Source organism: Marmota marmota, unplaced genomic scaffold (genome assembly GCF_001458135.2).
Source record: "Marmota marmota marmota unplaced genomic scaffold, marMar, whole genome shotgun sequence".
Classification (NCBI taxonomy): domain Eukaryota; kingdom Metazoa; phylum Chordata; class Mammalia; order Rodentia; family Sciuridae; genus Marmota; species Marmota marmota.
In genome coordinates this window covers 23,102,509-23,129,292 of record NW_025999949.1, presented here as the reverse complement: position 1 = coordinate 23,129,292, position 26,784 = coordinate 23,102,509, and the positions used below count along the sequence as shown (strand labels likewise).

The following is a 26,784-nucleotide window of genomic DNA, read 5'->3' as shown; positions in this document are numbered from 1 at the left end:
TCAATGTCCATATCTATCTAAACCCCTGCTATAAAAACATCTGTTTATCAAAGTCATGACAGGCACAGGAAATGCATCAGTCAAAACGGTAAGTGTAACACAGAGGAGCACCATTTCCAACTGGCATGATTCTGTATGCTCCATAGATTTAAAAAAGTACTTCCTTGTTCTGGAATACTATGGACAACAAAACCAAATCATTCATACAGGAACCAGCTTCTCTTTCTCAAAGAGTCCAAAATACCTTAATCCATTGAGCAAAGGCAGCTATGCATGAGAAACTTACATTTTGAGGAAATAAAAATGAATATGAAACAGAAAAACACCCTCTATCATGTTAACTTCAGATAAAGTTCATGCAATGGTCATCTGATACAAACTTTTCTTATTTTAACTTCCTACCTTGTGATACTTTTTCTCCTCATCTTGGATATCGATTTTCATTTTCTGAGCTCAAACCACTCCTGAGATTACTCCTGGCTTCTGCTCTGCAGGCTCTGGTGCTGCAGGCCACACAGTTCTTCCTGCAAATCTCCCCACTTGGCTCTTGCACTACCTCCATTTCCCCCGTATCAGACCATTCCTCCAGTGATGTTCCTGCTTCTTCCTAGCCAATGGATGTGTGCACACCTCTGCCCCCTCTGTTGTTCGTGCTAAAACTTCAACATTAAATCTGGATATGTGATTTTGAGATAATTCATTTTTACCTTTTATCTTTCTCCCAGATTCCAGGCCTGCATCTCTAACAACCTAATGGATATTTTAAGGGCTTATCACATCACTGCTTAAAAGAAAATATGTGTAATTTAATATACCATCCCTTTGCCTCTACTTTCTAAATAGTTCTTTCTACAGTTTTGTGAAAGAAGTGACCCTTCCTTCCTTCCTTCCTGCCTCCCTCCCTCCCTCCCTCCGTCCCTTCCTTTTTAAACCTCTTTTTCCTCCCAACAGTCAGTAGAAGTCCCAATGACGCATGCCAATTTCCTCTGCCATATCTCACAGCAGAGGAAACTGGCATTTCTTTCCTTTCCAATTTCACTAACCAAATGATGATTTGCTCAAACAAAAAACAAAAACATACAAACAAAAAAACACATTGTTTTAATATACAAGAAAGCATCATCTATGTCTCCAGTTTTTTCTCTTTCACGATGTCACTGAATTAAATTTTTTGAAATAGGAGTTTAATTAGACTAGCCCCCACCTCAGAGTCTTCTGTAGCTCAACATAAGATGCAGCACTAAGTTCCTAGCCTAGCATTTGGTCCAGACCCTCTAATCTCACTTCTCACAATTTCTCTTAAAACACCATAGAAAAGCCTGTATGCATTTTTGCTTCAATACAATAACGCCATAAGGAGAATATAAACTTGGGAAAGGACTGTGTTCTGCTCCTGTGTCTGATCTTTAAGACAAATATTCACAATGCCTTTACTTACGAATCTTGAGTTTTTATCTGATATTCTTAGGGACACAGTAACTCTAACATCCCTTCCTAATCCTTAAGAGACACTGGAGTATAATTCTAAGGTCTAAGTTCCTTTGCCTTCAACTTCCTTTAACTCTACTAAGATTTAATTGCAAAGAAAAACAAAAATTTACTACTGTTCTGTCTTATATTTCACCTTCAAATTCTAACTCCAAATTTGCTGTTCTTTTTTCTATTTATCTCAGTAAGTATACTAGACCTGAAATTCTCATGGATGCTTGAAAGATATTTAGAAAAAGGCCAAGTGTTAGGAAAATGATCAGGTGAAGAGAGCTTTCAGTTCAATCCAAATATGAAGGCAGGACCAACGGATTCACACTTTAGCAAACAAATTTTAACAAGATAATTTACACCTCCCTGTGGTCTGATGAACCTCCTCCCACAAAAGGTGAATAAGGTCAGTGTTTGTTTGTCTTGTATCATGGACTACTTTTATTCTTCAAGAAATTTCAATGAGGAGCAAAGCATGCTTAATTCATAATTGCTATTCTATTCTATAATCTGGAGTGTTTAATAAAAGACTGCCCCTCCCCTCAGCCCATGCAAAGTTAGCTATATTACTTTATTTTTAAAAATTAATTTATTTATTTTAATTAGGTATATATGACAGAATGCATTTTGATTCATTGTACACAATTGCAGCACAACTTTACATTTCTATGGTTGTACACGATGTAGCATCATACCATATGTACAGTCATACATGTACCTAGGGTAATGATGTCCATCTCGTTCTACCATCTTTTCTGCCCCCATGCACTTCCCTCCCCACCCTCCCCTTTGCCCAGTCAAAGTTCCTCCATTTTCCCTACCACCCTACCCCTTTTATGGATCAGCATCAGGTTATAGGAGAGAATATTCAGCCTTTGTTTTTTGGGGATTGGCTTACTTCACTTAGCATGATATTCTCCAACTCTATCCATTTATCTGCAAATGCCATAATTTTATTCTCTTTTAATGTTGAGTAATATTCCATTGTGTATATATACCATGGTTTCTTTATCCATTCATCTATTGAAGGGCATCTAGGTTGTAGCCATAGTTTAGCTATTGTGAACTGAGCTGCTACTGAACATTGATGTGGCTGTGTTACTACAGAATGCTGATTTTAAGTCCTTTGGGTATAGACCGAGGAGTGGGATAGCTGGATCAAATGGTGGTTCTAATCAAGAATTAATAAATGGCATGGACTCAAACTAAAAAGCTTCTCAGCAAAAGAAACAGTTAATGAGGTAAACAGACAGCCTACATTTTGGGAGCAAATTTTTGCCACACAGAATAGATAGAACACTAGTCTCTAGGATACATAAAGAACTCAAAAAGCTTAACACCTAAAAACAATCTACTCAACCAATAAATGGGCTAAGGAGCTGAACAGACACTTCTCAGAAGAAGATATACATTTGATCAACAAATATATGAAAAAAATGTTCAACATCTCTAGTAATCAGAGAAATGCAAATCAAAAGTACTCTAATATTTCATCTCATGTCAGTCAGAATGGCAGTTTTCAAGAATAGAGACACCAATAAATGTTGGTAAGGACATGGGGTAAAAGGCACACTTATAAATTGCTGGTGGGACTGCAAATTGGTGCAACCAACCTGGAAAGCAGTATGGAGATTCCTTAGAAAACTTGACCCTATATTACTTTATTTTTAATTTAGGTCACTGAATGTAGTTCTAGCAAAAGCAGCTATCTATAGTGTGCTCTTGATAGAAACTTCATGACTTAAAACAACAAAAGGTCCCTGATACAAATTACAGAAAAAAATACACAGAAAGGTCAAGAGGGAGCACTAAAGACATTCTGAAATAATGGGGCTTATAAGCCTAAGAAACTGAAAACAACAATAAAAGACCAACAAATTTCAGAAAGAGAATTTGGCATGTAAGTGGTATGATGAGGAGAGTACCTGATTTGGAGTCAGAATGCCTTTGTTCAAATGCAGGTTTGCTGCTTACAGGGCATATGCGACACTCACACTAATGGGGGCTGGGGCTATGGTGAGGTGGGAAGCACTGGCCTTGGGGGCAAAATTTAAGAGTATGCAAATAAACAACCTCAACTAAACAAGATGAGTAATATTTGAATGCAATAATTTAAAAGTCGAAACTAATGCAAAAATTCATGATGAACAACATAAAATTTGAAATAAAATCAGGTTCTGACCTTGCACTGCATGATTTGCCTAACTTGCCTCACCTTAATCCTGGTCCTGTCAGATCCTGTATGAATTTTCATTTTTAAAAATATTGCATAAAATATTGTTTACTCTGATCATACAGTTTTTGGCACCCCCTTAAATTCTGAGCCTGAGAGAAGTGCCTCACCCTAATTCCAACCCTATTGAGGGCCTGAGATTTCTCATTTGTACAAATAGCAACAATGAAAACAAAGAAATGCCAATTCACAGGGCAGCTGTGAAGACCAAATGAGAGCAGCATGTGTCAAGGTACTAAAAGAGGTGAGTACATTTTTTACTATTCTTATTATTTTTAATAAGGGTTGGAAGAGTTAATGAGACTGAATGATGGCATAATAAAACTCCCATAAAATAACTAGAAAATTGTCCTACTTTTCTCCCCTATTATGTGTCAATTTTACTCTTGGCCTTTCAGTCTCTTATACAGCCCTGAAGCAGCTTCAAGAACACAGTGCCTTATCCTGGAACCTGCTGCCATGGACCAGTGCTGCTCTGAGTGACTGCCAGGTCGGGACCTCACATCGTATGTGTGCGATACCTACTCTACCCACCTTTTGGATTATTATGTTTTGAAAGGAACACTAGTGGACCAGAAAATAAAAAAAATGAAATGAAGTGCTAAGATTAAAAAGAAGACTTCAAAGAAATTTCCTATTTGTGACAGGCACTTTGGGGTATGCCTCGGGCTTCTGGGAGCGAGGTCTTCTACTGCTTTTAGTGCTTGCTCCAGGTTGAGATGGGGAGTCCTGATCTTGGGGCATTTGTCACAACTCTGGTTATACTTATCTATATTTATGTGACAAATATTCAGAGTGCAGGTACCAAGCATGGGAACTCAGGAGATGAGTAGTAGGCAGCCCTGTCCTCAAGAAGCCACTCACTGGAATATCAGAATACTGAAAGAACTCTATATGGTAGACTGAGGTTTTTACTCATCCAAGGCAGACACCAGGTACTGAAGAGACAGGACAGAGCAAAAGGCAAAAATATCTATTCTCTAGAGCTTATATTTGACTGAATTTACTCTAGGGCAGATGGGATTTTTTTTTAAACCTTATTCTAGAACACAAGCACGGAGAGTTAGAATGCTGCAGCCAATTAAACATGAAGCCAGATGTAATTTTCATTCTCCTCCTAAGAAGATGTGTTCCATGATCCAGTAGGTATAATTGGACGCATTCCCATGTCCAACAGAGGTCCCTGTAATCGCTACAGAGGGAAACGGACATCTCAGCCTAGATCCTCAAGAAATTGCCACTAAGGTCCTGGTTTACATTTGGCCACTTTGAATTTTCAAATCCAGGTCTAGGCTTCTTGAAGACAGATGCCATCCTGCACCTTACCCACTCTGCTCCTTTGTCTGAGTACATAATCATCACCCATTGATTTAATGCAGTGTATGGACTGGATAATATTTCCTAAATGAGTTTTGCTCGCTATACTTATCACTCTCCTGCCACCTCATTTTAAAGTCCCCACTCACCAATGGGACATGAGGGATAGTTCTACATGTGGAGCAAATAGCAAGGCTAACCATCTGGAATATGCAGATCTGGTTCAAGGGAAAAATAAAAGGGTACTCATCCTTAACGGTTTTCACAGAGGCAACGAACGGCCAAAATCACTGCTGCAGTTAAAGATTACCTTGCCTTTATACCATGGCTGATACCTTCCAGGGCTCTTTCAAAACCACTATTTCATCAAAGCTATGTAAACAGGGCCAGCAATACAATTTCAGAGGAAACTGACATGGAATGAGTCTCACCTAAAGTCACAGCTTACCTGTTAGTTGGGGTGGAGGGGCTAGACTCCACTGTGATGCTCACCCCACTGCATCAGATTGGCTGCTGAAAGCATTGAGACCAGGTTTCAAAGACCCTGGCACAGAAATGGTGCATGTAAACTCTATGCTATTGATCTAACACCCAGTGTCTAGAACAATATTTGGCAAATGAATGAATGAGTGGCAAGACTAAGGGACAGTGTGACTCATACGCTTTAGCTGTACAGACAGGAGATTTCATAAAATTATATGAAATTGATTTCACCAATATTTGTCAAAGCTTCTAAACTGATTTTTCACTTCCTTATCTCACTAGCTTTAAATCAAAGTAGATGTTTTCCCCTGACCTATTTCAAAGCTAACCTTTAAAATCCCTTGGTAATGAAATCTGAAGGATTAAATATTTGTTCTGTAAAAATGTATGATGGTTTAGGACAAGAAAAATTTCAAAGTTTAAGTATACTGATTAAATTTACAGAATTCAAGATACTAACCAAAAAGTCTTTTAAATCTCCTATGAGAGAATTCAGTTGCCAATATTTTGAAAGCTACTTAAGTCATAAACCCAATTACCTGAGAATAGTATCACAGAGCACAGAAGCCAAATTAAAAAAGTAAAAAAAAACCCAGATGCTTCCATGAATAGTAAAGGCTTTATGATAATGGATCTAGACTAAATTTGAACACCTAACTTCAGTTTTCTGACAGAAAACAAGCACTTTAGCATATCCAGCCTTCTGAGTTTGACCTTCTTTCCATTCTCCTCCTACATTTAACAAAGCTAAAGTTTAGCTTGCAGAGAAGAGCTCTGAACAGCACCCAGCACAATAGTGATTATCAAAAATGCTACACAATGGGGGCTGGGATTGAGGCTCAGTGGCGGCGCACTTGCCTGGCATGTGCGAGGCACGAGGTTCGATTCTTAGCACCACATATAAATAAGTAAGTAAATAAATAAATAAATAAAGTTCTATTAACAGCTAAAAATAAAGAAATAAAGTTTTTTTTTTTAAATGCTACACAATGAACTTTGGACAATTATGCAAAAAAGGCATAGGCAATGATTCTGTAATGACACTGGACTACTTTGGGGGAGTCAGCACTGATTTCTCTCCCTTTCTTCACTGAAAGGTTTCTTTGTCAGAGCCATTGAACACTTTTGTCTTATGCTTCATTCAACACATTCATTCAGTGGTATAATGCAATCATGCTGTGCTTTAAAATATCTCTGCTGTAGGAAATATTTAGAATCAAAGAATTAAAATTATGATAGGAGAGGAGGAGACTCACTTGATTCAAACTCTCATTTTATGGAGAAATTTCAGGCCCGGAAAGGAAAAGTGAATTAACCCTGGTTCAAGACTCAGTACTTGAAATTGAGGGAGCCCACATGACTACAATCCAGATCCAGTGGGAAAACAAACACCATCCACAGACTTAGAGCCATATTTAGCCCCAATGGATCAAAGTAGCCTGTTCCACATTGTAACTACCCATTAGCTAAAGTGCTGTCTTGGTAGCAAGCTGCTGCTCTGATGATTTCATCCTTAATTTTATCTTCTTGGTTCCATTCTAGAGAACACATTTCATGCTGGAGTAATGCCACTGACTTAGCCTACAGAATTAGACTCTCCCAGGTAAAGTCACATTCAGGGCCACTCCTTTCTACTACACTCTGACTCATCACAGAGATATCTCCTCCCAGGTTTCCTGATCCGAAACTCAATTCCAAAAGTAGAGTGGTAGGATGCATTCCAGCTCTGCTTTGACACTGACTTTGGAAACTTTCTAGAACATTTTTTTAAATTTAAGTGCAATATTTTTTGGCCATCTTTTGTAGCCTATGTTATATAACACCTTTAAAAACTAAAACGTAGATATTATTCCAGTTTATTTAAAAATTTATTTATTATTTATTTTAAAACTGTAATAATAAAGTTTTTACCTTACTGAATCTTAACAACCAAATGGGATAATTACTATCTCATGTCAAAAGTACGTAAAACAAGGCTAAGTTCATTCTCATTTTATTTTTCCTAGTTTATAGTGAAGGACCGTGAGGTTTGAAGAAGCTTGTCCACAGTCTGTTTAACATAGCTACTTATCGAGTTGCCAGGAAGTGGAGTGCTAACCAGGACTGAAACCCATATCTAGTTTATTCCAAAGTTCACTATGGTGCACACTGTGAAGCACCACCCACATGCTCTTGAATGAGGCTGAAGGGAGTGCTGCTGGCAGAAATCCCTCTGCTCCTAGTCCCCTGTGTGGACACCATGTACAAGCATCTACCAGCTGGTCGGTAGGGCACAGAGGACTAGTGTCATTTCCTGGATGCAGACTAGCTTTTAAGGGTCATCTGTCTTCAGAATTCCCTGTAGAATAGGCTAAAGCTACATTACCACAGCTCATGTTCTCCCTGTGCCCAATCCTGCTTCCTTCCCTTCCCTTTCCTTCCACAGATTCCAGGAACACTCCCCAATAAACTTCTGCAGGCTAACCTCCACCTCAGAGTTGGGTTCCCAGAAAACCCCACCTGTGATATCTCCATTCTTTCCACTCTGCCAGGCTGTGGCCTCACGTGCTTCATCCCCGACAGAAGAGGCTAGAATACATGAGCTCAGTCTCATTTCCAACTCCAAAACTGCAGTGTGGCATTAAGAAACTGGAGTCAGAAGATCTGATTCTTATTTGTATCTTATTCATTTACTAGCTGCATGAACTTAACCCTGAGACGCATGCTTTCTGGTCTGCAAATAGAATAACATTACCTGCCCTATCTTTCCCTCAAAAGTATTGAAAGCATCAATTTATAAAGTACAAAGCCCATATAAACACAAGCTATTATTTTTATGATGATTATTGTAAATTTGTAGAAGCTGTAATAACATGAGGCCAGCATGGAAGGTCCTGTTGTTCCACAATTTTAGGGAAGACCCAATCAAGTACCCCAGTGCAAACCCATGAGCAGCCCAGAAGAAGCCCACCACTGACGGGCACAGGACTGTCATATCCTCTTTACAAAGCTCCATGAATAGGACAGAAACTGCCAGAGGACCTCTGAACAGCTGTATTAACCACAATTCTTATGCTAAAGAAACTCCAGGCAATCTTCCCAACCTAGTCTTTCCTAGATGAGAAGTCTCTTCCTTACCCTCATCCTCTTTTCTGCGTTTGTTCACCTGTGGTTTTTCTCATTCTTGACTCCTCTCTAGATCTCTTCATTGTTTTCTAGAGCTCTTACTCATTATTTAAAAACAAAGAAAACAAGCTGCTCTCCAGTTTTACACAGAGTGCCCATCTTCTTGCCTTAAATAAAACTTCATTCTTGTCCAGACTCTGCTTCCTTCCCTGTGGGGGCTATCCATCCTGTCTTCCAAACTTAGGCCAATGGGGCCAGGAAAGGGGAGAAGTGGGCTGAAGGTTAGGATATCCCTTGGACACAAGCATGTCTCAGATGGTTATGAGTACCCAAATGGGGGCTCCAACACCAACCAGGCCTTCTGGGTTCCTGTCGACCCTTCTTGCCTATTAGGCCCTTGTTTCCCCTTCTTTGAAAGGTTATTCTAAAACTGGTCATTCTCTCCAATACAGCTATTAATCTTTGCTTTACTCCTTTCTCTTAGTGGACAAGTTTGTCTCTTATTTCACAGGAAAAAATCAAGTGCACGCTATGATCTTCAATTTCCACCCTGCTCATAAATTTTATAACTACATTTGTAACTACCCTTATTGTATTCCTTTAAGCTTGAAAGACAGCCCTTGACCCTCTGCCCTTCTCATTCCAGTTAGACATTACTTCATGGGTCAAACTTCATTCTTCTGTTTTTAATCTCTTCCCTTTAAATGGCCTGAGCTCCTTAAGTCATAAAAGTATATACCCATTTTCCATCTCCCCCAAACAATCACTGAGCTGCTCTTTTGTCCCTTGTCTCTTTCACTGTGCCTGCTTTCCTGCTTCCATTCATGTATCTATTGACATCTGCTTTGCCCAGCCAGGCTGGCAGCATCTAAATGACCTCTCTCAATTGTCCTTATTTGACACAGGAGCTCACCTCTCCTCAAAGCTCTTGCCTGAGATAGCTCCTCTTTGGTATTCCTTCAACTTTTCAGATCATCATTCCATCTTTCTTTAGGTTCCCTTCCCTTTAGCCATGTTTTAAATGTCAGGGTACTCCCAGAATTTCATCCTCGGGCCTCTTCTTCTCATTGAACATTCTTCTCCTGGGTGAGCTTGTCCATTAATATTTTCACTACCATCTTTGTGACCTTGATTGCCAAATCTTTATTTTTTGCAGTTTAAATTTCTGATTTCTGACTTATGTTTCCAATTGCCTCACTACCTACACAATACAGACTGCTCAAAGCTAACATGTATGTCACTGCTGAACTTGCTGGCTTTGTCACCCATCATATTCCTTCTCAGATTCTCCCTCTCTGCTGTGGTGGCATTGGCCACCAGTGGCCACCTTCAATGGCCTTCGATGGCTACTTAATTGCTGTTTTTGCTTCTAGCCTTAATACCTTTGAATCCAACTTCCTGTCAATGAGGATCTGCCTAAAACAAACCTGATTACATTGTTCTAGTGCTATATATAACATAACAATAAAAAATGCCAAACTGTCTATACAGCATGCCTTCTCCTGGCATGTGAGGCCTCCATGGTGCAACTTTCGTCAATCCCCCTGGCTACATCTTCCCCATGCTTCCGGCTCCAGCAACACCTGAGTGTTCATGGGCTCCTCAGGCATACGAGGCCGCTTCCTACCTTTCTACTTCTGGCTACACAGTTGTTCCCTCTGCCCAGAACACTTCCCCTGACACACCTGGTTAACCTTTAGTCATTTAAAACTCAGTTGGGCTGTCACCTCATGAAGGAAGTCTTCCTTGATAACAAAGAAAGGATTAGGTGTCTCTCGGTGTTCACGTGATATGCAGTACATAGCACTGTCACTGTAATTCTACACTGCTTCAAAATTGTTTATGTGTCTACCTCCCTGTTCCTACCAATAAATCACTCCTAAACTCTATGGCTCAATGGTCAATTATTTTACTCATGAGTCTGCAATCTGATTCTGAGACGGCTCATTCTCACTCTGACATGCTGGTGCTCATTGCAGGTTCCTCTCTGCCCAGGCGTTTCCATAGGGCAGCCTAGGCACCATGGCTGCTGGGTCCCAGAGGATAGGAAGTAGAAGCTGCTAGTGTCTTAAGGCTTGGGCCCCAAAACTGATACATCGTCTCACTTCTGCTCTGTGCTACTGGCAGGCTATAGGGAAGAACCCAGGGGAGGAGGCAGAGCCTCATCTTTTGATGTCAAAAAAAGTAGGGGCCATGTTTTCAAACTACCACAATCCTCTATGAGACTTCGAGCTCTTTTAGGATCAGCTGAAAGCATGGTCTGCTGAATGAACAGATTCATTCCTGAATCAAACTGCATTCAAAAAACTTCACGGTCTCAGTCACTTGGACCAAGGAGGCTCATTCCAGACAGCTCAGCCACATCAATTAGCGAGAGGATTTAAGACTCAAAGGAAATTAGGCTTAAAGTCTCGAGGCATTTTAGAAATGGGAGGAATTTATGAGCTAATCAAATTACAGTCCTTTGTTTTACCAAGAGAAACTGAGGTACATAAACAAAAGAATATAGCAAAGATCATGGGGATCAGTTATATAAAAATGGCAATGATTCAGGATTTGCCACACATGGGGAAGTTACATGCCTTTACTTCCTCAATTTCTTCCTTTTAGCAAGTCAGAGCTAATTAAACCACAGAATCTGAATGAGCATTCTTAATTTTCTTGCTTGTAAAAGGGGGCATTATTGACTTATGCAAACTGGGTCCAATTTACAGCTATCGCTGTAATTTAATTATTTGATGACGCACCCCATGTCTTCATGAAGTGTCCTGTGGCACACTAATGACTCAAATCCTATGCACTGACATGCATCCAGCCATTAAACAGGATATGAAAGGATGCATAAGACCTTTGTTTTTACACATCTTCAAAAGCAGCAGAATGAAACACAGATGTGAACAATAGGGGTATTAGAATTCAAATTATTAAATGTAATTAATAAAGTCAAAGGAAGTCAGATAATTTGATACCCATAAGGATAAGGCCTAATCCTAAAAGGTGAATTTTGATGGAACAAAACATTTATAAATTAGTCTGCAGAATTAGGAGACATGCCTAGTTACGCCTTTAAAAATACGCACTGAGAGAACCACTCATTCTCTTGTAGGCTTTATGAGGAGCTTCTCAACCACAGGTAATCTCACAGGAGGTATAAGGGCTTTGAATTAAAAAAAAAAAAAAAAAAAAAAGTGAGAACTGTAAATTAACCAAGTACATGGTAGCATTTTACCAAGTCAAAGTAAAATCCATTTTCCCCAGAAGAAAAAACTTGCTTTTCTAAGAATTCTTCTTGCACAGTGGAACATTTAGAAATGGAATAATAATTATCTTGTGAATCAGACTGTCTATATGACTTCATCTCACCCTTTCTGGAGGAAAGGCACACTACTAATTTAGCAATTCCATAATAAAGATAAGTCACATGAGATGATGGTGTTGTAAGACACAGCAAGTGGGATCTTTATAACTTTATCTGCACTCCCTACCCAGTGTTTATGCAACTGCTACTTCTCATCTAGTACAGCATCTGAGCAACTACAAACTTCCCTGGAATAGATCAGAGTTAAAGTAGAAAGTAAACCAAAACAAAACAAAATCAAATTAAAAAAAAAAAAAAAACCCTCATAATCTACGAAAGATACTGCAGGAATTCCCCAAACATCCATCCACAAAGATTGCATCTTTTTTGCTCAGAGCTAAAAGAAAGCCTGCCTTTCAGGGTTAAATGTTATCAACTAGTAGTACTTTGTTATGGCTCTAGCATGATCCATGCTTTGGGCTAAGCATGACGAAGTTCAGAATCTGTGTATTCTCCAGCAATTAACACAGTTCAACATCCTTCAAGAAAGGCAACATAAAGCTGGCTAAATGTACAAAATCTCCCATCATATTTGCCTATAGTATTTTAGATATAAGCTAGCTTTAGCTGAAGAGGATGGCAGTACCTTGAAGTGGGAAGGTACTATTTCCTATCTGAAATATCAATATAGAACGTAATAATAGCTAGCACTGAGAGTTTGCCATTTCCGAGGCACGGTGCGAAGTAATTTACATGTACTATCTCATTTAATCCTTACAGCAATCTTAAAACATAGGTCTTATTAATCCATGTTCTACAGGAAAAACAAATCAAGGTTAAGGAGATTCGACCCAGAAACACAACTGGTAGGTGAGCAGGATTTGAATGGCTCTGGCTTTGCTCTATAATTTGAATTCTTAACTCTTCAACTGCCCACTTAGCATGTAACTATTGATTTAATATATTCTATGTACTGCTTAAATAGACTATAAAAGTTAAACATGTGCTTTCATTATAAAATAATTTAGGAATAGATAAGCATGATTGGTTTTTAAGCTGTCAACTGCCAGATTCAAACATTCCTTCATTTCTAAGATGCCCCATTGTTTTATGCACTAATACGAAAAACAGTGCTGCCATTTATGATCTCCTTGATAAACACCAATTTTAGGGATATTCAAATATGAGAAAATCATGTTGTTAAGCTAATGGAATACCTTGCATGTAATTTTGCCTGTCTGCTCCTCATTCTACTTTGAACCATCCTTTCCCAGTCTCATACATTAGCTTCTTAAAAGCAGGTGCACCCACGATGGGATCTGCCCTGCATGCTGAGTACTCCTGCCTCTGGGCACTCTGCTCTATTTGCAACACTTCAGCCATCTCCTAATGGCATCCCTCAGGACACTTTTCAGCTTACTCTTTCTCTAGACTCCAGACCATCTTTGATATAGGTTTACCTCCAAATTGATAGCATTAAAATCTCTTAAATTCAGCATGTTAAAAAGCCTAACTGTAAGTCCTTTCCCCTTTAGGGGTCCATTACCTTTGGTGCAACATAGTACAGTGTAAGTGTTGAGAAAAAAGACTTGAGATGATAGGTCTAAGTTCCAATCCAGCTCTGAAACTTGGCCTCCTGTTGGCCCTTGGATCACTCTTTTAACTTTGCTTAAAAAGCCTCAGTTTCTTTTATCTAGAAAGTGGTGTTAGTAAAGATAGCCTTTGATGGTGGTAAAGATATTAATTAAATCAGCTATCTATGAAAGTAATTATCAAGTTGTCTGAAGCATACAAAGCATTCAATTAATGATTGCCATTTCTGCTATCATTAATTAATGAGATCCTCTTCTGCCCAAGCACTTAAGTTGGAAATTCAGAAATATCAGTACATCTACCTCGCACTCAAATTCCTTATCTACTCAGTCACCAAATTCACTGCTACTGGAAGAAATACCATGTCTTACGTAATTTACAAATTAACTTTACTGTCTTTTGCATTAACATATTAGCAGCTGAATATATACAAAAGTCTTTCCCATTTAAAATCACAGTGGCCTATGACATCAGTTTCTGTTGTTTCAAGTAGTATCCCCATCCCACGTATCTCAGAAACATGTTTTCTTTTTGAAAAGATTTACATAGTTCTTTAGTTCATTTCTGGGCATTTTGTGTTATTGAGAATTCTGACTCCCCCACCCCTGCCTTTCTGCCTCCACATTTCACTTTCTAAAATGGAGCTATCAACATCAGTCTACTTTGTCCTGTAGCTGATCATTCATCTTATTCCCTTATTATGAAAACAATATGTTTTTACTCTACAAACTTTGAACATAAAAATACTATTTCAAATCACTTGTAATCCTGCTATGATAGCTGCATATATATTCTGCTAGATTATTTCCCATATGATACACCATAAATTAAAATCTATTTTATAAAGATGAACCTATATTGTACATGCTGTTTTACTGTTACCTCGTAAACATTTAGAATGTGTAAGCTAATATTAATGCTAAAATTAAAATTGTAATAGACTGTCAACATAAACATCATATTTGAAGATCAGAGTTTTCAAATATAAAATATAAAAACAAGGGCCGGGGGTATAGCTTAGTAGAAGAGCACTTGCCTAAAATGTGCAAAGTACCTGGCTTATATCCCTAGTACTGCAAAACAAATAAGTGAAATATAAAAACTAAGAAATGGTTGGAGAACACAGGACAAAATAGATGAAAACAAGAAGAAATTACAGTTACAATGATATGAAAACAAATCTCACTTCATAAGAATAAAAGGGAAAGAAGTAAAAGTGGGTTTTTAAATTAATAAATGTTTAGTTACAATAAAGATATAATAACCTTTTTATAGCTGTGAACATTTCTGCAGCTATTTAATCAATAAGGATACATTAACCTTATTAGACTGTGACAGCATCTCAGTCTTTTTTGGATTAAAGTAAAACCAATAAGGCCAGAAACATCTGAGAAGATAAAGAAGGGCATGATGGTTTTAAAAAAAATTAGATTCTGACCATCTTTATACTTTCATACCCAAAAACATACATATAAAATAGTTATTTCTCAATATTTGTCTGTTCATTTTTGTGGTACTAGGGATTGAATCCAGTGGTGCTCTACCACTGTGCTATATCCTCAGCCTTTTTATTTTTTATCTTAATCTCTCACTAAGTTGCCCAGGCTGGCTATGAACTTGGACTCCTCCTACCTCAGCCTCAGGAGTTGCTTCAATTATAGGTGTGTACCACTGTGACTCGCAATGTTTTAAAATGTCCATGCCATCTTACAGAAACTTAAAAATCTTAGGCCTGACTTCAATGTTTGAAACTTAAAACAAACAAAAAACCAACCCAACCTTAAGATATTAAAGCAATGTCAGAATGTGGATTTTTTTTGTTTTTGTTTTTGCTTAAAAATGTTGATCATGTGCTACCAACACAAGCAAGGAGCCCCAGTTGAGACTCTTGCTCTCTGACCAGTGAATGGTGTGGAGGAGAGCTCAATGTGGGCCAGCAGATCATACTGCTTTGCTTTCACAGCAGAAAATGGAGGAAATCAGCCTTGCAAATGAAAGCTTATGACAGGAGCAGGTGGCATTAAAGTCCCTTGACTTGTTTTGGAGTAAACAGGGAAATGTTTTACTCAAAAATTTTTCAAAATGATTTTCTGAAAGTTATTTTGTCAACTCAATGAACTTGAGTTCTAAATCCTTCCCATGAAGATCTGCTGGCAAAGGTTGCAGCTAGGTAAGAAAAGGAGGAAAGAGGATTTTCACTGTGAAGTTGGAGTGACCGCCCAAACATATACTTCAGTTAAATTTCTCCCCTCCCTGATTATCTCAAAAGATTGTTTTTCTGAGACGCAGTCGGGATAGCACAATGGTTAGGAAAGTAGGCTCTGGCACCAGACTGTGTCTGAATCCTGGTTCTGCTAATTACCTGCTGGGTGCTGGAGGGCAAGTTACTAGATCCTTTTGTGTCTCCATTCTTTCCTGTAAAATACTATCTGCACCTACCTCCTCGGGTTTTTCAGTACTACAGGGGTAACACATGTAAAGCACAGAATATCTGGATGCACCTGAAGAATGATAGTGAGTCTTATTAATATATTGGACTTCAGCTGTAAAAACTTAAAACAAGTTATGATGTTGAGTTCTATCCCTTTTAGTTTCAGTTCTTCATATATAAAACCTTCAAATAAATTCTGCAAAATGATTGCCGTTCCTTTTGTCCTTATTGTCTCAACACTATCCATCAGTGCATAAATCTTTACAAGCACATGTTCTTTTGACATGATTGAAAAGGTCTAAGGAAACATTAAAGTAACATGAGTATCCACAGATTGTTTCTTCTTGTAGTTTGCTTTGAATTTTTAACATTAAAATCTTCAATTCCTCTAGAAAATACCTAAATATAAAATATATTTTTATTAAAACATCTAACAAATGACTTCAAGAATTTTTATTTAATTCATCAACTTTTTCTCAATGATTTGAAAATGTTGCACACAACATCTTATGAGCTTATTATTACAATGGTACTTAGGTTTCACAGAGAAAATTACCATCACTTTGGCTCCCTGCTGGCTCACCAGCCCCCAGAGCAAAAATGCTTTGGCTCACAGCAATTAATGACTGAAAAGGGTGTCCTATAGATCTCTTAATGTGATTACTAGGGATTTTCTAGTGATGAAGGAATACTGTGTTAGCAGACAAATCTTAACTGATCATGTTTGCGATTCTTTCAATATGTTGCCAGATTTTATTTGCTAATATTTAATTAAGATTTCCAATAAGTAGTTTTAAAAGAATAATGTATTCTTAACTTTTAAGAAAATGAAAAAAAAATACAGAATTTGGTTGTAATATAGTAATTTGACTATAGCTAAAAATTCTGTATTAAATACTTGAAATCTGGTATACTTTTGCCTAAAATTCTATAGTAAGAGTAGCACTCCAACTTTTCCCATTTGCTGTTGTCTGAGATATATTTTCTTTTTTCGTTTTTGGTACCAGGGACTGCTTAACCACTGAACCACATCCCAGCCCTTCTCAGTTCTTATTTCAAAACAGGGTCTTGCCAAGTTGCTTAGGGCTCTGCTAAATTGCTGGGGCTGGCTTTGAACTTGTGATCCTCCTGCCTCAGCCTCCCAAGCCTCCAGGATTACAGGTGTGCACCATCACACCCTGGCTGAGATATATTTTCAATCTTTCAATTATTACTATTCTTTTAAAACATATGCCTCTAGATCATATTATGGTCATACTAAAAAACAATTAGAATTCTATCTTTTAACAGATAGAATTAAGAGAACCTGGTGGGCTAGGGATGTGGCTTGCCTGGTGCACGGGGCACTGGGTTCGATCCTCAACACCACATAAAAATAAAATAAACATATTGTGTCTACCTAAAACTAAGAAATAAATATTTTTAAAAAGAGAGAGAACATGGTAGACACTGTGCAGTGATAAATATGCTTGGTTTTAATTTTAAATTGTATTCTGGATTATACTTCCAAATAATTTCTCTTTTTCCACCCCTTGACAATACTGATTAAAAAGTTTTCTCCCCACTCTCTTAGACACACTGAATAAGTAGTCCCCCAACATATTGAGAAGTTTTTCCCCTTATCTCTTTAGCCAACAAAGATGAGTACCTTGAGAAGTTCATCCTATTTTTACTCTGCTACTACTAAACTTTAAACTTTCTTTATCCTAAGTTCATTGATGCCAATAACCAAAAAGTATTCTGTGAGTCTCCTTGCACTCTTGTTTTCATCTTCCTGTCCAGCTGTTGAGAAATAGCACCTTGTAACTACTGATCCCTACTACTGGACTGCTATATCATTCTTTTTTGAGGAATCATTGGTCATTAGCATTATTGCTTGCCACAATGGTAATAACTGCTATTCATAGTACATTCTATGCCACTTTAAAAAAAAAAAGACTTTTTTTATTCTGATTAATTACTTGGTTGGCTCCAACATGCCTTTGCATATATACATACATATTTTTTTTTCCAGGGGAAATACACATAATTGGGATATTCTGTGCATCTTTTAAGGTCAATGATGATCTTTTTGTTGCCCTTTCAAGAAAAGATACCTCAGTTGACTGAGGTAAAATACTAGTATAACCCTTTCCCCCTCTAATGTTTCTGGTGATATTCAGCTATTTTTAGTCTGTAGTAGCATTAGGTAACTGGATACAAATTCATTCTTTTTCCTTTTAGATAATCATTCCCTCCCTCACTCTACCCTACCCCATCCTCGCACAGATGAATGCTTATGATTTCTTTATCTTTGAAACAGAACAATTTTGTTAGAACACATTTGAGTGATTCTTTCATAATTATTAACATCTTTACTAAGATACAATTCACATATCATATGTTTTAAATTTTTTGGGGGGGTCACCCATAGCCCTGATATGAAGAGTCATGATTTCCTTGTTGCATACTTGTTTTCATTCTGAATACTGTTACTGTTGTTGGACTTCGCTTCTCTCGTGCTCAATTTTTCATTGAGAAATTGGAATACATGGAGTTCTGGATTGACCTCTAATACAATCTCTAATTCATTCCCTGTTTAATTGAACTTCCACCTCCTCACCCAAACCAATAACATCTGCTCACTTAGATTCTACACATATCCAATATTGAGAATTGAGAGCATTATGACAAAATTCTGTGGGCTTTTTAATCATTTGGGGTCAGGCAAAAGAAAAAAAAATGTGAGCATGCTTGAATATTCCTTTCTGGTACAGCACTGTGACCCACAGCCAGCTAGCAGTGTCCCTTCTGCAGCTGGTCTGACCTTGCCAAGAGGCAGCCAGAGCTCTGAGCCATTGCATGGGTATGCGTTGAGCTGTGAGTAGGGGCATCTCTTCTCTAGCACTTGGGTAACTGCCAGAGGCTCCAGAAGCTTCAAGATATGCTCCCTTTCCTATCACAATAGTGCTGCAGTTCACCCAGGTCACCAGCTTGCTCAAGCAAGATGAGGGGGTATCTGTGAGTGCTGGGCACTAGTTCTCCATTTAGCATGAGATGAGCTCCATGGTGACAGGTTCTCACTGGAACCAAGTTCTGTGAAGCTAGGCATTTGCACAAGGCCATTTCCTAGCTAGCAGTGATAGGAACTTTTTCCTATTAAAGTCATTTATAAAATTCAGAAACTGGGGCTGGGTGGTAGAGGTGGGGGTGAGCCTGTGAAGTTTACCAGGTAAGCTCAGCTCATCATCTTGACCCACAAGCCTTCACCACGCTGTGCACAGCCGTCAGTGGCTGTCCTAGGGCGCTCTTCCCTTTCACTTCACTGGCTCCATCGCAGAGCAACTTTATCTTCTTTACACTGTCCTGTTTACCCAATGTTTTTTTTTTCTCTCTTCAGCTTTGCCAGGTCTGACCCTCATGCCCTGCTCTCTTCTCATTCTGTGTACGCTCCCTGGATAAGCTCATCTACTTCTTGGCTTCAACTGTCATCTGTATCAGAGGTTCTCAAACTCCTCCCCAGAACGTTGTTTACATAGGAACACACTCTCATCAGGAACCTCTCTCTTCATACAGTGATTCCCCACCACATGGACACTCTGAAGTCTCAAAGGGCATTTACGGCTTAAAGAACCATTTCTCATGCCTGAAGATCTTTGGTCTGGGACATCTGTCTGCTCTGTCATCCAGAGTTGATATGTCACCATCAGTTATATACTCTAGGAACTTGAAAATCACTGCTACTAGACCCAAGTGGATCACAAACTGACTAAAATAAAACATAACACCTACAGACACACACACACACAGGGATCTGTTTAATGATTTCAAGGCTCTGTGGTAAAATTTTACCGAAAAGGGACAAGAATCTAAGGAGTCAGAGGTCTATAGGATATTGAAGAAAAAGATGTCAGAAAAAGGACCTTAGAAAGACAACAAAGAAAGTAACCTCTGCCTACTCTGCCACCATACAAGGTCCTCGTGGAGCCAGTTTACACAGGGCTGGCTTTAAGGCAAAGGATGCAAAGGATGCAGATCTAAAGACAGCATAATTCTGAAATTGCCCTGCAGCTTGTCCTCAGGCTGCCCAACTTCAGAAGAGACCCATCCCACAGTCTAAAATCCTTGTCTAGCCCTGTCTACACCATGACCTTCATCAGAAGGAAAGAGACAAAGAAAAAGGCAATGCAGGGAGGGGTGGGAGGATCACAGTGGGTCAGACACTCGTTACCTCTCAGGTGACTCTTTCTCTGGCTCACCTTACTCCTCTGTCTTTATTTATGGTACAGTTTAAGTACTGTCCTACTTGCAGGAATTTGGACAACACAGCACACACCTTGCTAAAATGGGAAAGTATAAGTTCTAAAAAATACATGAATTTTGAGAGTTCGACGTACTATAAACGGTGAGCATATTCATCCTTTCCCTATTGATTAACATTTATTGAAGTAAGGGATTATGGTTTTTTCTTTTGTAAAACCTTTTTAATTTCTCCTATCAGCACATAATACACTATAATGTTCCGTTTGCTTTAGAAAATGCCAAGTTTGTGTCACAAGAAGCTGTTACTAATCCACTAAGATAGCACAGTACTGAGATTTTCCTCTCAGAAGAGGTGACAGGCTTGTTTGAAGAGTCTGGATGCCCTTAGCCCAGTGTCCATCACAGTAGAGTCTACTATGCAGCTATTGATCTTGCACCAAGGCGTCTCCTTGTGAAGTACACGTTGCTAGCTGTTAGATGAGGAAAACAGGACCCTCTTCCTCATTAGCAGCAATTTCATCCAAGGCCAAAGGAAAGCCACAGGATTGGAAATTTGGCCAAAGGGCCTAGAAAATTCATGAGCTGGTTAATCAGCATCTTAATAACCAGGAATGGTCTAAATTATTTGCAAAGCAATTCAGCTCCATATCATTATTAGTACACAAGAAAAGTTCTGTAGCAACACATTGGGATTCATATGCACTAGTAAGCTCATGGGGTCTTAAGCTCATGCAAATCTGGGTTAAGCTCAGTAAATCCAAGATTTGCTGCAGGATTCTAATTATATAAATAAATAAATGTGAGATTGTTAAAACAAGTTTTAAAAACCTAGTTTGTAAAAAATAAATCTTTTCTAGATTCTATATTTACTTATCCTAAGTTGTTTTTTTTTTTGCAAAACCTTCATCTACTGTTAAAAATATCATATATTTATGCATACAAATGTGTGTGTGTGTGTGTGTGTGTATCTAATATGTATATAAACAGGATTGCTCTGGGTAAATTCCTGCGAAATTTAGTGACTGTTTATTATGGCTGGAGCTGTGAGGCAGCAGAAGAACAAGAAAGAAAGGGGGGGAAATTGTGTTTAAGTCCCATACTAGTAGTGCACTTTAATAAGTTTACACAATATCCAATTAAAAAAAAATCTGAGATTCACTTAATAGTTGTAAGGGTTTTGTCCTGTTATCTACACTGTCAACCTTTCTTGGTAAGACACTGATGTATTAAAGATTTATTGAAATCTGGTTTAAGTGCCGTGACAGATAAGCTGAATATATTACAGAGAACCTGTGTTCTATTTTCTTCTATAATATGCATGGGACTTGAAGCTCTTTCAAATACTACTGGGACTGTGTTGAGGAAAAAGAGACAGATGAGAATGGAAGAAAAAAATTCTATAACCTCGTTCATTGCCTGCTCTACTTGCATCCTTATCCTTAATCTGGTCGAACTCATTGTGTCTTCCATCTTCTTTAGGTTTCACTGCTGCAAGAGAGACCCAGGTTAGGAAGTGACTTGAGTATAATGCCAGGATCAATGCTGCAATGGGATGAGAGCCAGAAGAGGCTGCGAAGACAGGACTGGCAATGAGTATTGGAGAGCCTCAGAATGTGGCATCTACAACACATGTCCCACTTACTGTGTAGGGGTAGAATTTGCAAAAACCAAACAAATAATACTCACCTAAAAGAAAGGGGTCTACTGTCATCAAGATAATAGTACTTAGTACTCTATATGCAAAATGTGCACTTATTAAGTTCTTAACACGTTCTTCTGGGAAGACTCTTTCTGGTGCATTATGAAATGAACAGGAAGCATGGTGTGTGACAATGGGGACAGGCAACACCTGGGAAGTACAGAGTCCATACCAATAGATGGCTACAAGATAGTGTTTACCTTGATGAGCTTTGCAGACTCTAATACTCGATCTCACTGACTGGACTCAGGAATGCAGACCCATGCTAACAAAACTCACAAAGACACTGATGTATTAAAAAAAAAAAGACGACTTTATTAATTCATAGCACACAACATCTATGTCAGCCTGATAGTGGAATACCTCCTTGGGAAAGCAAATGATATGAAAGCTGGGGAAGCTGGGTGCACACAGAGGCAGAGCTAGTGCAATAAATGAGAAGAATCCCAGAGAAATGTGGCAAGAGCCTCTGCAGTTCTCTAAAACAGGGCTGTCTGTTTGCCAGGCACACGGGATGCTGGCCTTGACCTGGCAGGTAGTGTTGGTCTGACAGTGCTTTGTTTGATACCATACAATTTATAGTAGAAAAGCTTTTGTTTTTCTTTGCATGCAGAGAAAGCACTCTTTTGATGGAGAGAGAGAGAGAGAGAGAGAGAGAGAGAGAGAGAGAGAGAGAATGTGTTTAAGATGTCAATACCCTCAATAGTCAAATCTTACTGCTCAAGGTAGGTGTGTGTGCACATGTGTGTATAAGACGTCAATATCTTCAACTAGGTTATAGTCAAATCTTACTGCCCAATGGGTGTGTGTATGTGTGTGTTCCATGGTATGGGGAATTGAACCCAGGGCTTCTTCACACAAGTGCTCCAGCGCTGAGCTACATCCTCAGCTTTTTCTTAAAATTTTATTCTGAGACAGGGTCTCGCTAGGTTATCCAGGCTGGTCCTGAACTTTTGATCCTCCTGTCTCAGCCTCCTAGCTGGGATTACATGTGTGTGCCACCACACCCAGTTCCAAGATGTCTTTCAATCTCTTGAGATCATATCATTTCTTTTCTTTAATCTATTAGGTATTCACTTCTCAGCTTAATGATTTTCAGAGGGTATTTTCGTTTCCCTGCTTTTTGGGATCAAGAAGGACACACCACACGGTGGGCTCCACATTGGCCTACAGTTCCACAAAGTGCTGGTTAAATTCAAATCAACCTATATTTACTGTGCCAACTTTATGCCCACTGCTGTTGCCAGTACAAAATAATATTACAAAGTATAACAAGAGCCTCTAGGAAAATGTTTTATCTGCTGGATGCCTACAGCCTTTTGTTCTTTGTGAGGGACACCTACTCATTCATTTTTCACTGGTGTCACAGACCCTCTACCATGTACCAGGATTTACTAGGTACAAAAAACCACAAAGATAACTATAATATATAATATATATATAATATATAATATAAAATGATACATTTAACAAACAAACAGTACTGTTTTATGGTGGAGGGGGTACTTTACTATCTGGGGGAAGAGACAGAGGTCATATCTTTTTAAAAATCTGATTCTAAAAAAATATAAGAATAATGATTATTTTAAAATTTAACTGAAGGGATATAAAGGTGTAAGTTCCTTCCTTCTCCTTCCATACCACTTTTTATCTCTGAAGAATGACATCCACTTAACTAATGGAGTCAAGTTTGGTACATCCAGATTTTTTTCTATGTTCATGAAACACACATTTATAAATGAATATAAATACAGCTTTTTACATTTATTATATAAATGTGCAACATTTTATATACCCCTACTTATATAATATACAAATACATATGCACCATTTATATAATATGCACATATGCATGGAATCATGCTATATACATATATTTGGAAACTTCTTTTACATTGAATTATTTGTTGTAATCTATAAATATGTACAGAAAAGTACACAAAATACAAATGCTTAGTTCAGAAAATAATTCTTTTATATCACCACCATCAGGTCAATAAAAAGAAAAATTGAGGAACTCTCTGTCTCCCAGCCCCAAATCATTGCATTTATGGTAATCATTTCCTAGCTTTCTTTGTTGTTTAACTACTATGAGGAAGAAAAAGTTCACATTTACCAGGATGGGCAAATGCCCTAGGGCAAAAGCACTTGGGTTCTGAAAGCCTCTCTGGAAGCTCACTTCCTTTCAGATTTCAGTTTTTAATTCTGTATCTTTTTATGCTTTCTTGAAGTTATTTCCCAAAATGAAATGAATGTTAATGTATTTTTATTTTTAAAATTCCAAGCTATCTTTGTACTAATAGAAGAAGGTTGCCCTCCTTCACCCAAGTGGGGAGGGCTGTGGGCTGGTAGTGAGAGAGATGGAGAAGATGAAACTGCCATGCTGCCCTGTGGATATTTTCTTATATCGTCAATAGTTTCAATTATTTTCAGCAAGAAGATTGTTCAAATCACCTCACTGCCATATTTCCAGAGAATATCTGTATCACTTCTCAATTTCTTCCTTGCTTTAGAGTTATAGTAATAAATGAGAATTCTTATCTACTTAATTGTAACTCCTTAGTGATATTAAGAAACAAACATCTTTGATTTTCCACAGTATGAATAGTGATATACAATGAAGAAACAGAGTAAAGAATAAAGGAACGGAAAAGAGAATGAATAGGGAATTTCTCTTTTCCTTAAAGAGTTTCCATTTTCTTTTTGAAGACAGAGAAGATGTATATGCATAAAACAATTAAACATGGGACAGTCTAGGGCAATAAAGATAGTTTAAGTGCAATAACATATTCACACTGATTTCTGATGTATTGTCAACTGAAAAAAGAAAGTTGTAGAATGGTATGTTTGTATAAAACATATATCTACATATCTATCTCTCCATCTGTGCCTGTGCCTCCTGTGTATGTAAATGAATATGCGCATGATACACATGCCAATGCATATTTAAAAAAAATTTTTTTAGTTGCTGTTAGACCTTTTATTTTTTATTTATTTATATGCAGTGCTGAGAAACTAACCCAGTATCTCACACATGCCAGGCAAGTGTGCTCCGCTGAGTCATAGCCCCAGCCCCAGGCCCTATGCATACTTTTGTTTATGCATAAAGGAGTTATTGTAAGACACATAACAGTGGTTACTTAGATGGACTAGAACTGGGAAGTCAGCAGAGCTATCTTTTCACTTTCAAATATCCTACATAATATTTTTTACAACAAAAAAAACTTAGGAAAAACAAATTTAACATTAGGAAAAACAAATTTACATTCACAGGAAAATACATTAAGTTGAAATGAGAGGACAGTATGGGTGGGGGACTGGGGTAGGTGAACAAGAGTGATATTTTGAGTAGAAATCAGGCAAGGAATGAAATCGATACCCAAAAAAGACCTTAAGGAAGAATATCTGGCTCAGGCTAAGTCCAGTTCTCATGGAAGAAAGATGATTAAATGGCTAAAACAGAGTCATAGCATAAAATATGGAACCCTATCAATATTAAGAGTTTAATCATTGGTTTAATGGGAAATAGAAGTCATGACGGGTCATTTCACAAGGAGTAACATGAGGTAATATGAACCTTATGGAGTAGTTTGTGTAGGACGAGATATAACATGTGAAAATCCCTGGTAACTTGTCAGTAATTATAGGTTTTGTTAAGTGAGTTATATTAAAAAGTATATTTTGGGGAGATTACCTTGATAATCTTGTACCACAGGGGAGGAAAGGCTCAGAGCAAGATCCCTCAACTGCATAACACACTTGAGAGAGCTTGCCCAGTTCTCACAATTTAAAAAACGCAGACACTGTCTGATCTCACAGGATGAGGATGATCTGTAATTCCAGCTACTCAGAAGGCTGAGGCAGAAGGATCACAAGTTGGAGGCCAACCTGGGCAACTCAGCAAGGCCCTGTTTCAATACAGAATTTAAACAGCTGGAGATACAGCTCAGTGTTTGCCTAGCATGTTCAAGGCCCTAGGTTCAATCCCCAGTATCACACAGTGGCGGGAGATGGGAGGGATCACAAAAAACAATAACAAAACTAAGCAAAAAAAGAAATGATACCCTGGTTGCAGGAACAGAAAAGACGAAGCCAAGAGATTTTTCTAAATAAGTAATCAATAAGGCTCTACTTATTGCATGCAGGGCATGAAAGAGGAAAAGGCAAAGACTTCTAGGTTTCACGTAGGGAAACGGTGGAAAGGTGATATCTCTGACAGAGCCAACCCATATTTGTGATCCACAATGTATCTGGGGTCATGACAATCTTATCACCTGTTAGTCCCAACACATAACCCTCCCCACTTTTCATCACTCGGGTGAAAACCAATCAAATTGCATTAGTACAAAGACGGGTTGAGATTTTAAAAATAAAAGGGCATTTATACTGATTTTGTTTTTGGAAAAACATGTCAAGAATACCTAAAAATCTGGGCTGGAGTTGTGACTTAAGTGGTAGAGCACTTGCCTAGCATGTGTAAGGCACTGGGTTCAATTCTCAGCAACACATATTAACAAAAAATAAAATAAAATAAAATAAAAAAGGTCCATAGACAACTAAAAATATATTTTAAAAAAGAATACCTAAAAATCTTAAAATTTAGCATGCAAAATCACTACCTATTTAATGCAATGGGCAAAACTTTGTGATTGCTTGTTGAAAATTTAAAAACTCCAAAAGGCCCAGTGGCCCACGGCTGAACAGAGCTTCCAATCACTCCTGCAAGGTAGGCGGGCCTGCGACCCACCAGCAGAAGAGGAGCAGCTGCCTGCTGAGAGGCAGAGCCGCCCCCTCCCCCTGCGCTGGCAAGGTAGAGGGAACTGTGACCATGCACAGAGCAGGCCCAGCGACCTGCTGAGGGGCAGAGCCGCCCCCCACCCCCAGAGCCTGCCAGGTAGGCGGAA

General features: G+C 38.4%; 1 protein-coding gene across 6 annotated transcripts in view; it reads right to left on the bottom strand.

Annotated features, from left to right (window-relative positions):
• Nsmce2 (NSE2 (MMS21) homolog, SMC5-SMC6 complex SUMO ligase) overlaps positions 1 to 26,784 on the bottom strand; it is a 224,494-nt gene that overhangs the window by 79,151 nt on the left and 118,559 nt on the right. Inside the window, exon 5 of one of the 6 annotated variants that reach the window (XM_015486465.2) lies at positions 21,586 to 21,669. The exons of 4 other annotated variants lie outside the window; for them this stretch is intronic. In XM_015486465.2, the coding sequence (XP_015341951.1) occupies positions 21,586 to 21,669 (84 nt within the window). The remainder of the gene's footprint in view (positions 1 to 21,585; positions 21,670 to 26,784) is intronic. One more of the 6 variants, XM_048802110.1, reaches the window with a different exon arrangement.